Source organism: Narcine bancroftii, chromosome 2, assembly GCF_036971445.1.
Source record: "Narcine bancroftii isolate sNarBan1 chromosome 2, sNarBan1.hap1, whole genome shotgun sequence".
Taxonomy (NCBI): Eukaryota; Metazoa; Chordata; class Chondrichthyes; order Torpediniformes; family Narcinidae; genus Narcine; species Narcine bancroftii.
In genome coordinates this window covers 323,782,979-323,795,874 of record NC_091470.1, presented here as the reverse complement: position 1 = coordinate 323,795,874, position 12,896 = coordinate 323,782,979, and the positions used below count along the sequence as shown (strand labels likewise).

Below are 12,896 nucleotides of genomic sequence, written 5' to 3'. Positions count from 1 at the left end.
ACAACAAAATGACTGAAACAAATTAATTTGACCTCAACATCAATAAGAATTGAAATGAGCAGTTAATACAGTATGTTTTCCCTTATTCAAAATTCTGTAAACCTAAATTTTCCATTAACCAAACTTTTTTGCGGCGCCGACATGATGTCACAAGTTGAAAAAAATGTATCAGCCGAATTGCACATGTGGGGCTCTGATGCTATGTTGTTGCTAATTTAGTAATAACAGAGCTCAGAACCAGCCAGGAAGACAGCCACTGAATGGCTGGATGTCATCTCAGAGCAGGCTGGAAGCTCAAGCCATCATTGAGTGACTGAAGGAAGACAGCAGGTCAGGCAGTGCAATGGGAGGCATTAGGAGAAATTAAAATGCCAATTGTCCTCATTTCAGATAACTTCCTCCCCTCTTTCCATTCCTTCTTTATCCTCTGCTGTACTTAGTTTGCGAACTGAGTGCTGCTGTCTCCCAGCCACAAGCGGTCAGAAGAATCCTTTGTTCTGGCATCATCAAGGAGAGTAGCCTCCCAGGCAGGAGTGAGGTCCTTGGGGTTGTGTGCAGGAGTGGGGAACATAGTCGGGGCCAGCGATGGCTGATGCTACCATGTTGTTTTGGGTTTTTTTTGGCTTTGTTCAGTTAATTGAAAAAACTCAATAACCAAAAACTGTCCTGTCCCAAGCTTTTTGGACATGGGGAAATACAAAGTTTGATGAAAAATTTTAAGTGTGAAAATCTAGAGAAAGCACAATCTAAAAGTGACACCTGCAAACATATGCAAATAAAATTTCATTTGTTTTTTTTATTTCCATTCAAGGGGAAGGTAGGAAGAAAAAGTAGAAAAATAATAAAACATTGGATAAAATGATGACATACAACTCATATGGAATACTACAGCATAGATTAATTGGTCTGAATGATTGGCTTCTGGGCTGAATTTGCTAAATCAAGATTACATTTGAACTGTGCAGTGATTTAAAATTTTAAGTGGCATGTTATATTATCTTTCCCTCTAACCAACTGCCCATTTTCTAATGGTTATTGGAGTGGAAGAGAATTTACAAGTTCCCACATTTTTTGGGATTGACAGAAGTGAGAAAAATAAAATGTCTAAAAATGCTCATCAGCCAGCATATTTTTCTTCAAGAGGCATCTAAGCAACACAATGTAATAGACATACATGTGTGTTTGTTGCATGGTCCTTTGCTACAAAAATGTGGGGTTAATTTTTGATTGGAAAATTGCTGCAGGCGGGCAAAAAAAACTATACACAAGCAGAACAACAAATTTAAACTTCTAAAAGTTCACAAACATTTACAAAGCCTGAGGCTGTTTGCGAGATTCAGGGTTAGTAGGGCAGCAACCACTTTGAACTTCCAGGGAGATGTCTTCAAAAACTATTGTGAGGCGCCTGTGTATTCTTAACTTGCCAAGTTTATGAAATCCTTACAACGCTAGCTAGGGATCATCAACAGTCACAAACAATTTGTGGATTTACTGCTGAGGATTAAAAAAAATACCCCCATGCTTTGGAAGAGTAAAATAAAATGACCAATTGGTTTTTACTGTAATGTTTACATACAATTTAAATCAAGGTTCTGAAATGGAAATAGAAAATGTTGATAATACCCAACAGGTTAGGCATCGTTTATGGTTCGAAGAGAAAATGATTAACATTTCAAGTCAATGACCTTTCATCAGACAAAAAAAATGGAGTCATGGCAATATTGAAATAAGCAAGAAACTTGACGTACGTACTACACAGATTGCCTTTTACCCATTTGCTGTCAGACTAAACATGTCAGGATGATGCTTTCAATATGTTATTCCTAATTGCTGATCTAAGTCATCTGTGTTAATATTACAAAAAGCAAAACTGGTTCTCTTGCAGAGAAAGGTGATAGAATTTATAATGAGGAAGAAAGAAATGGGAGAGGTATTACTTAAAGTCGGTCTTTTTGGACACGGACAAAGGACACAGACCCGAAGATCTTCCCAGAAATACTGGAAAAGCACTATCTAATAGGAATGAGAAATTGAAATATTTATTAGTTCAGGAAATTTCCTTGACTCAATCTGATAACATTCACAGGACATGATGATCAAGATCCTAGAGTTTTGAAAGGAATGGCAATAGGCATAAAGAACACATGGTAAAAGTAAATGTTCCATTATTTTCACATACTACTACATTTAGAATGTAACATACATGAAATTCTTCAACTTTCGTCAAGCATAAGGCAGGAAATGAGTCGCCACTTTATCCAGTGCCCCTCACAGAAACCTACAGCACGTGGCATTCCTAGGCAGTCTCCCCTCGAAGAACTGACCAGGCCTGTGTCTGCTTAGCTTCATCAGGCACAGGACTGTTCAGTACTATGCAGTACTGATTGTCATCAGAACACTGTTATCTTCTTCCAAAATTCTATAGATTCTGGAATTGTTCCTGTAGATTGAAAGATAGCATATGTCACCCCAACCTTTAAGAAAGGAGAAGCAAACAAAAGAGGCAACAATTGATCCATTATTACCCCGACATCAGTCATCAGAAAGTGCTGGAATCCACTAAAGACAATATTAACAGAATACCTTGCAAAGAATAATGGGATTGAATGGAGTTATTAGTGGGCTTTTGAAAGAAAAATAGTGTTTGGCTTTCATAAACCTAAAAGCAAAAAGAGGACAATGAGCTCATTTAAAATAGACATCAATGTGCTTTTGGATATTAAGGGTATCAAGAGACATTGGGATAATGTAGAAAAGTGGAGCTGAAGTAGAAGATCAGTCAAGATTTTGATGTATAGAGAATGACCAAGTGGCCTACTAATAGTCCAATTTCATATGTGAGTATCAGTGAATTTTCAGGTATTTCAGGTGTAATTTTCTACATTTTCTCTTCTCAGCTTTCATGCTGTTTTTACTCAGGTTGACTCAAAATATCTGAATTGCACAACTTGTATCAGAAACTCAAAGTGATTCTTTATTAACCTGACAGACATTTTTTTTTTATACATCTATTATGTTTAAGTAATACGAGGCATAATTGCCATTTACATCTGCTACATCAAATCTGAATTTGATCCTGAATCTCTAGGATTTCCTAAATAACAAAGTACAACTGATCCAAATGTTGGTTCCTCAAGTAATTCAGCCAGAACAATTACTTACAGAAAAAAATATATAATAGTTTGAACAATTTATAGCCTACTCTTTCCAAAATGAATTTCCATTGAATTGCTCATTGTTATGTGCACCGAGGTACTTTTGTGTGTTATCCAGGCAAATCAACCCAAATCAAGTTCAACAGGCAGTGCAACAACAAAATTGCAGGGTGTTGTATTGTAGATAAAAATTTAGTTAAAACAGTGCAAGGACTGTAATGATGTAGGGTTTGTGAGATCAGATTACCTTTTACTGATGGGACATCCTCTCAAGGGTCTGATAACAATGGGGAAAACCATGTTCTTGAATTTGGCAGTGTGCATTTTCAAACTCCTGTATCTGTTTAGGGATAAGAAACCATTTAGTGATAATAAACCTTGTTGATCATAATTCCAGCAGTATATTATTCTAAAGTTATGTCCATATCAAATGTGAAATCCGTATCAAATGTGAAATCTGCTATTAATTGCCCTCATGCAAACACAATAGTCTAATTTGAGGCATGATATACCTTGTGGCAGCATCCTTTCCCCTCAAATGTCCCGTTCCTTTCATGCTTACTTTCCAGCTTCAGATGCAATATCTTCCATTTACTATGTGTGATGCATGTTTAGTTAATCAAACCCTTCATACAGCTGCAGCTGGTAATTTTTTTGAATATTTTATTTAATCAACATACAAGATCATAATAACTAACAATGATTAGTTACCACAATACAAGGTTAACAAATATATGCTGAAAATATATAGAAAAAAAAAACCTAAAAACTAAAACTAGCTAAAAATAAACCATCCAGATCCTCCTCATTCTACTACAGGATAATGCTTTAAAAATTACAATTCGAACTTCTATTCTGCTCCAATAAAAGCCTCTTTTTTTCTCTGTTTTAATGAGCCCAGTTGTATCCAGAAAGTAACTCAACCTCATGCAGCAGAAAGTACTGGACAGATCCATAACCTCTGAATTATATGATCTTATGGAAAGAGGAATGACATTCTAGAACTGGCACAGAATTTTTCCAATCGGGAGATTAATAATCAGCATTTCTAATCACTGATCAGTCATTCCTGCTCTCAGTATATGTGTATGAGCAAATTTTCAAAGGTGAGGATTAGACTTGCATATGAATGATTAATGTCACAAAATACTGCCCTTCAGCCCACAGTCAAAAATCCAACTCTCTAGTAAAAGGTGCTGACAGAACAATCTAATCTACACCAACAATGTGAAGCACCCACTTCATAGAACATCGGACATTATCCTAATTTGCTTTAAGTGAGCCTGCTCCTAAAAGGGTGTGGGGCGCTGTTCGCCAGAATCAGACACACACAAAGATAAAGACTGTACAACAGGCTTTAATCCACAAAGACGTCCACAGAGCCAGGCTGGCTGTGGCTGCAGCAACTCTGTGAGTGAGGCCTCGGGAGACCGGTGCAGGCTTATATCCCCAGAGGGTGATTGACACCCGATCGGGTGGGGCTTGATCCATTGAGGCCGACTGATTGACAGCTCGGCCAGGTATTGTCCTGTTCCCTTACACTCCTGCAGGTACAGAGGTTACCCCCTGCAGTAGGCCGGTGGTGTACCACCACAAAGTGTTAACTTTTTTTTGAATGGGTGTGAAAGTGCATGTAGAAGTTAAAGTCCTAAAACCAAAAGATGTGGAGTCTGATGATTATTCCAGCATATCCCAAGGCTGCAAATTTATAAAAGAGCTGTTCACTGCTGCATTAGTTAGATATAAAAATGAACCCCTGCCAAAACTAACTCGAAGGCAAAATAAATACAGAAATACCAAATGATCTATCAGCATTTTATGAAGTAGTTCAGCACACAAAAACTAGACAATAACTCTGTAATCTACATTGGTCTAAGGCTAAACTTCACTTGCATATTTTTTTCCAACTAAGAAACAAAATTTTGCATTTCTCCACATGAAATTTCAGCCTGTGTTTTAAAATTAAATGTAAACATATGGTAACAAGCCCGTGCCACCCAAATGTACCAATTAACTTACAACCTCCATAGGTTTTTGGAGGGTAGGAGAAAATATGGGCAGAACGTATAAGCTCCTTACAAACAGCACCAGACTCATAGCCAAGTTGCTTGCGCTATTCTGTTGAAGTCTCTCAAATTTCCTTTCAGTTAACAATATCCTTATTTCGAGGTACAGAATCTGAACATTTAGATTCAAATAATTGCTTATACTCAAGGCAAGATAATATACACCAAAAGAAATGGTTACAACACAATTTACTTCCAGTGAGTCCTTAAATGACCTGTTAATCACTTTTCTATTTTTGACCTTCAACCAGCTTTATCCATGTAATACATTTTCTTCAATCCCAAAGGATTAATTTGGACTGGGTAAAGACTGGTGAGATAGCTGGTTGGTCATTTGTTCCAACAGTGGAAATTTAAAATAATCAATGTGTTGAATCAAACTCAACCCAACCTGTGCCTCACATTTAACCCAGGGTCACATAACCTTCTGTTGTTCATAAGAAAGCCTCACTCCAGGCCTGATTGTGACTGCCAACCCATGAGCAATGACTGGGCCTCAGGTGGTAGATCCCAAAGCCCTTTTGGCAATTTGGCAGCTCATGGTATTAAAGTCCTTTCAAGTTTCCAAATGTCTGTGTTGTTCAGGCATCTAAAAACAGTTCAGTTGAGATAGATTTAAACATTAAAAATACATTTTATGGTCTACTTTAGTTGATACAAAGTATAAAATATTAACAACAAATTAAAATGAAACCTTTCTCCTCCAGATCAGATAAACAAGGCATTGTGCGCATTTTGCTTTTGCTTTAAGGACGTGTTTTGCATAAGGTTTTTACCTTCAATATTAAATTAAAAGTGCATCCACCAGATACAAAGTCCATCCATATCCTCAGCTGCACCCTCAACTGTGTGACAAATCTACCTATAGTGCAGGAAGTCAGAACTGTACTACCATCTGACCTGTGTTGTGTTCCTGACTTTCATGCTGGTTGAAAGATGTACAACCCAGACCATTAATTTTTAACAAGCAACTTCTTCTTACTGCAATCTTTCTCTGAGAAATAAAGATTCTAAATTAAGATGAGTACTTGACTTAACATGTTTATTTTTAATACCAGATTATTAAATTGTATATGATGTGAACCTTGATTTATTTTTAATTTAGTTCTCAGCATTGATCATGTGTTTATGCACTAAAATACTGGAAATATTCCAGATTATAAAATACAAAGATATAGTAACCACCCTGCGATCATGTCTATTGAATTCTATTTGAGATTCAAATTATGCAAATTATTTGCTATTACTTCCAAACACCTCCATTGTTACAGTTTTATTATCACCAAAGAGTACATTATTTTACGGTAAGAGAAAGCCACACTAGGCACTGTCCATGTCTTGAGGCATTTGAATTTGAGGTGGTAGGTTTGCCTGATGACATTTTGTCTGGTTAAATCAAGCCAAGTAACACCAAGTTGTGAAAAGATGATTATGATAGATCTTTGGATTTATCTGCTTTCTTTGTGAGGAGGTGCATTTTTCTTGATCAGTTGGACATAACTGAGCTGAGAAACCCATGATGATGATCAAGTTCTCAGTTCGGTATTGCTATGGACAGCACGAGCTTTACTTAAGGGTATAATTTCCAAACTTCTATTCCCAAATTGACCTGGTGAATTTAGTTTCAGGTTGTCATTCCCAAGGGTGAGCACATTCCAGGCACAGTTTAATCAGGCAGTTTAACTGTAGTGATCACAGGGATCTATCGGAAGGGTAATAACACTCACTTATTCTGAAGCTGGGAATTTCTCACCAATATTTATTTCTCATTTCAAAATAAAAATATTAACAAGTGAATTGAGTATTGAAAATGAAAGCTGAGAACAGTAGACCTTTGGACACAGGCTAAATATGCACACTTCCAGTGGGCTTTCCCAGATATTGATGTTTCCATGTCATGCAGGATCCTGCCCTGGGGAACTGATGGCAGATCTAAAATCTATGCAATTTCTTATACCGAGTTAATGATTACATGTACTGGAACCTGTGACAGCTCATAGCATGTAATGCCTGATAATCTTGGTAATCTGCTTTTCTCCTTAGTTCTATTTCTAATTAGTTTCCTCATGCATATGCTACTGGATACAATTTCTTTCATTATTTCAAAAAGCAATGTTATTTAAAACCGCAAATGGCCCGATCTGTTCTTCGTGAATTTACTTTTGGTAAGTTTCACATCCTTGTAACCCATTTTTTCTTTTTTGATCTGGCTCATAAATGCATAGCAAAATATTACAGTTAAATTAGAAAATGATTTTGGAAGGAGAAATAGAAATAAAGTGCTTGGATTGGCAGTTACCTCAGTAATACACCACATTCCAAAGTGTACATTGGGGAGAAGCGACTCGCTGATTTTTCATGCACTGTATAATACAGTGGAATATATGATAGTAAAATGAATTGGTGAAGAAAGAGAGGGGCAGGGGATGGAATTTAGAGTCATAGAGATTTGGGAAGTTTCCCAATTACCCATATGGCCAGCCTTATCTAATCTACATTAGGTATTTATAATTTGTGTCTAAACACAAGCAAAATCTAGTACCTTCAAACATGTATTTCCAATAGAAACAAAGAAAATTACAAATTTGAGACAATATCATCTTAGGCAAAAACTAATTGGATGTACTTAAAAAACATGAATACTTAAAACTATTAAAATAATTTTTTTTTAGACATACAGCACAATAACGAGCACTTTTGGCTCACGAAAACATGGCGCCAAATTACACCCAGTTGGCTTACAGCCCCAGTACATTTTGAATGGTAGGTGGAAACCAGAGCACCCAGAGGAAATCCCCGCAGACGTGGGGAGAACGTACAAACTCCTTACAGACAGCACAGAATTTGAGCCCTGGTTTGCTGGCGCTGAAACACCATTGCTCTAACCATCAGGTGAACTATGCCACCCCCTAGTTTAAATTCATTAGCCAACATTAAATCAGAACAATTAACAGTTTCAGTTTCTCAAACAAGTTACAAATTACACTACAATGCAATACAGGTAACAGAAGATTTAAATGTTAAAGCATTGTTAGCCAGCCCTTTAAGTATCCTCCTGACAGGATCTTAGTTTTGTGTGCCAAATGTACCGCGTCAGTACACAGTGTAATTATTGATGTATGTGACCCAAAAGGAGAGTCATTATTGTTGTGACATTCAAACCTCTGAAGGCTGCACAGAGAGCTTGAAAAGGACAAGAATCTCCTTCAAACCTTCATTTCTAATTAAAACCTGCTCCAGAAGTCTCAGGCGACTTTTGTTTCGGCTTCAAAATTTATTATAATACTAATTAATATGCATAAACCTTTAGAATCCATAGACATTTTGTATCTTACCTGCAAGTGGACTGTGTCAACAGAAGAAGACCAGTTTACCTAAATATGTAGTAGGATAGTATCACAATTCACCGCAAAGAAGCATAGCCTTTAGTGAATACAGATATTAAAATTTTTATTACACAGTAAGGAATACAACAATACCTGAATCATACTTTAAAGATTCACAGGTTGACAGACCATACAATACAGTCCAACTAAAGAAAAAAAAGATAATCAAGGAACCACAGTTTAGACATAGTAGACTTAAAAGCTCAGAAATATGCTGACAAAAGCATGATGTCTAGACACCCCCCAAAAAGTTAGTCTACCGTTAACTTGTGGTACATGTCTGAATTAAGTATTGCACAACAACTTTCACAATAAAGTTGCAGAACCAAAATTTTACTTAAATCTGCATTTCAAATTCTCCAATTTTCTGTCCTTTTAGAAACCAGACAATATGGAGCCCCTTTCTTAAGTATTCCAGGCATGGGCATGCTTTGCATAAGTTAACTGGCCTTTGCTTTTTTTTTCCCCATTTTTGTTCCACGACATGCACCTACACAACAAAGACAGGTGGTCCTGTCACAAGTACGTCTCACAACAGAGAGGACCCCCCACCCCAGTTCCTATCAGCAACCAACCTTTAAACTGTAATCAATGAAGTCATTTTTTTTAAAATGCGTTTATACCTACAAATTATACTCTCACATAATCTGTATAAGTGACAAGCTTAAAAGGAAACTAACAAAAGTTCAGGTATGAGGTCTGCATTGTTACCAAGTAGTGATATGGTTTGCAGCTGTATGAGCTTACTTTTGGTTTCCTGGTTCTCTTGTGCCCATTTGGTTTGACTATACCAGTTAGTTTAGCTACTGGTGCAATATACATGCTGTCAGAGGTAGAGTGAAACTTTGCCACTGAGGAGTCTGTAGCAAAACAGGAGAAAAGAGAAGAACTCTGAGAATTGGTTTACACAGGGTGCCCTGAATTAAAGTAAGTAGATCAGTAATGTGATGCACTAATCCTTTCACACACTAGTGTTAATAAAACAGTGCTGTTTTCACATACATCACAGCATCCGATATATACGTGTATGACATCTGGTTTTTGGATTATACAATGAATTTATTGAGACTTGCTGAAATCGTTTAACCTGCTGACCTGCTTTGAAACAATTACTGGTGCTTTTTTTCAGATTTTGGTCCGTCGGATCAGTCTTTGGCTGACTTCCTTTTTTTTAAAATACTGTTAATACCTGGCATTCAGCAGTGTTAAAGCTGTCAATCTACACCTCAGCATTTGGAGTATTTTTAAGATAAAAGTTTTCTTTTCAATCAGCAATACTTAATGACCTCGCAGTGATATGCATGCACTGTCCTCTTGTATGATCTGATCATATAAAATGCCACTTGTAAAAGTGACCAGTTTGTTAAAGAAATGAAATTCACAGCTACTCTAACCTATAGCTAACTCTGTGAAATGGCTCTAGCATATTAAGAGTTTGTCCAAATAAGCATGCCTAGGGAGTCATTTGTTACAGTGCAAGTACATTGATGTACATCCCTCTTACAAAACACCAATATGTTAGCATTCCGTGACGCATGCTAAATCTTATAAATCCTAAACAGAGTGAAATAGCAGCTCAGATAGATAGCTTTTTTTTTCGTTTTTCTTTTGAGGACAACAAAATAATTCCATTGTGGGAACTACCAGAGAAATATCACTAATACATACAGATATAAAGGCAGCATAGAAAGATACAGGTCTATCACCAACTAATAGACTAAATGTGGGCATGGTTAGCTACAATGGATCTTCACATTTGTCCAACACATTTACAAGAACACCATAGGGAACCTCACAGGACAGAAGTGTTTTAACACCAAGAGAACTACTTCAAATCTGAACAGATGGATGGGAACACAGAATGGGCCAGTGCTATAGCCACCATTTCATTATCAAAAATGAGCAGGAACAGACCTGATTGTCTTACTATGTGGAACCTTGTAAAAGTGTAGAAATGCTCTATTGAGGGCAGCTGGTAGACAGAGCCTGCCAAAAAAATGTAAATCCAATGCAGGCTGTTTCTCATTAGGATCGAAAGCCTCTTATTATAGCATTTTCTTTGTTGTATTCATATATCCCACAGAAAAAAAAACAGATTCAATTCTTCATTCTGTTGACCTGGATATTGTTTTTGTTTTGGAGGAAAGGATGAACATCTGTGCTTCCTTCCAATCTGCTGCACAGCTGCACATTTTGTTGCAGGTCTTCAGAGTTCAGTCGGTAACCCATGAACGCCATTCATCTTCTTGTTAAAATGTCTATGCCGTAGCCAACGCATGTGCCCTTGAGGGTTTTGCAAGAGATTTATTCTTCATTATTGTAGAAAAGAACAACATGTCCTTTAGTATTAGCATTTTTGCTTTGTACAGTAATTAGCAATCCCTTGGTCTGTTGTCTGATAAAGCATCTGTTTATGAGGTTACCTAGTTTTAATCCCAGCTACTGGAAAAATAACGAGGGAAGAGGTCAAATCTACGTCTGCGATGCTCTCTGCCTTCTCTGCAGTTTACAAACAAGAAAAAAGATGAACAAATAATATCTTTGTTTTTTCATAGTAAGTAAGTGTGACCCATTACAGGCCTTCGTAACTTACTACTACTCCAGATTAGTTTCTCCTTTGATAATGTAAGAGTCTTTTTTTCCTTTTCATCTTTGTGTGACTGAGCAATTTGTATCTTTAGCGAGGGGTCGTTTCTATTGTGGATGGAGTGGCCGGAGTGGTTGACCTGGAAGTGGTTGCTGGTGGTGTGTCAACTGGGCTTCCTGCCCCACTGCTGGGTGTTGCAGATGAGCTGCCTGTGGCCACCTCACTCTGCTGTTGAGCCTGAAGTGTTTGTCCACACACGTGATGGTGCTTTTCCCAGTCCTTATGCTGGCAGAATGAACCACAGTATCGTGCTGTATTGCAGCCGCTGCAAGTCTCACTGGCCTTGCGTCCACAGTTCCAACAACTCTGTGGGGAAAATGAAACAAAGTAACATTAATTCAATACAAAAAGTTGGTGATAAGTCAAAACTCAAGTCAATGCACACTACCGACATAAACAATTTTTGCCTTGTAAACCAGGAAAGACCATGTGAAGCAATGAAGTCAATAGCAATTTGTGCAACTGTATTTCAATTGGTTATAGATCATTTAAAAGTGCAAATCCCTTGTAAAAAAAAAAGTACTTCTGGTATGTACAGATGTCATTTTTATTTTAATTTTTAGTGAGCTAGAAATAGGAGCCATTTGCAGACCACAATCAAAAGTACCATCTCAAAACAAAGTCAATCACACACTAATATTCAGACCAAAAAGCTCCTTTAGGTAGCAATAATTGAAACATCTGCAATGTCTTGTGGTTCACTGAGAAGACAGAACATTAGTCTCTACTGCAAATAATATTACAACTAAATAGGAGTGTAAACTCATAATAAATGAGTTTGTGACTTTTTTTTATATTTAACTGAGCATCAGTAAATTGTGAAAGAACAACATTAAATAATTATTTTACAGTTATTTAATCAGTTGACTAAACCCAAACCTTGGATAACAGGTATTTAAAAACGTGAAAGCACTGACTAATTCTGCAAGGGGACCTATCTGTTACAGACATAGACTTGTGCATACACACTTTTGAAATATGCTGATGGTGGCAGTCTATAGCTGAGTGAATGCTTGAATTAATTACCATCATATCAGTTTGCATCACATCATATGCAGATGTCACAGGAAGAATCAATTATAGTAAACCCTTAAAACATTAGAACATTAGATATAGTCTGAAAAATAATGCACAAAGTCACAAAGCATAATTGTGACTTCAGGGTAAACTGGTCCTAAAACATTACTCTTTCTCCATATGGTGACTGCATAATAAGGCCAAAATCCAGTTTTGTTCTAAACAGATATCTGATGCCAGAGTCCCAGAATAGAACTCAATCCTTCCCTTCATTATTTATACTGGGAGATTTCTCTCAGTTTCGATCAAGTCGATTCAAATGATGATCGTAATTTATTTTCCCTATGAACTTCTCTTTTGCTGTACAGAACAGTCAATCAATCAAGAAAGCATACTAAATAATTAACTTGTGGTAGGAACTGATCAAATATTTGAAACCAAATGATCAATTCCAGTAGAATTTAATTCATATTCTGTAGCAGCACAATTTAAACAATCTGATAGAAGTTTGTGTACAATTAGAGGCCTAGAGGGGGTGGATATTCAGTGATTTTTTTCCCCCCAGGCTGGAAACTTCAAAAACTAGAGGGTATAGCTTTAAGGTGAGAGGAGGAAAGCTGAAAGG

At 37.0% G+C, this 12,896-nt stretch overlaps 1 protein-coding gene and 1 long non-coding RNA gene across 9 annotated transcripts in view; both read right to left on the bottom strand.

Moving 5' to 3' along the window:
* LOC138755616 (uncharacterized) overlaps nucleotides 1-3,774 on the bottom strand; it is a 12,090-nt gene extending 8,316 nt beyond the window's left edge. The window contains exons 1-2 of the long non-coding RNA XR_011352423.1: nucleotides 3,668-3,774; nucleotides 3,403-3,495 (exon numbers count right to left, since the gene is read on the bottom strand). This is a non-coding gene — a long non-coding RNA (uncharacterized lncRNA). The remainder of the gene's footprint in view (nucleotides 1-3,402; nucleotides 3,496-3,667) is intronic.
* Nucleotides 3,775-8,654: 4,880 nt separating this feature from the next.
* Nucleotides 8,655-12,896, bottom strand: part of runx1t1 (RUNX1 partner transcriptional co-repressor 1) — a 112,755-nt gene continuing 108,513 nt past the window's right edge. For 6 of the 8 annotated variants that reach the window (XM_069921929.1, XM_069921924.1, XM_069921925.1 and 3 more), the window contains one exon: nucleotides 8,655-11,560. In XM_069921929.1, the coding sequence (XP_069778030.1) occupies nucleotides 11,285-11,560 (276 nt within the window). In that variant the 3' untranslated portion in view covers nucleotides 8,655-11,284. The remainder of the gene's footprint in view (nucleotides 11,561-12,896) is intronic. The other 2 variants (XR_011352418.1, XR_011352419.1) reach the window with 2 other exon arrangements.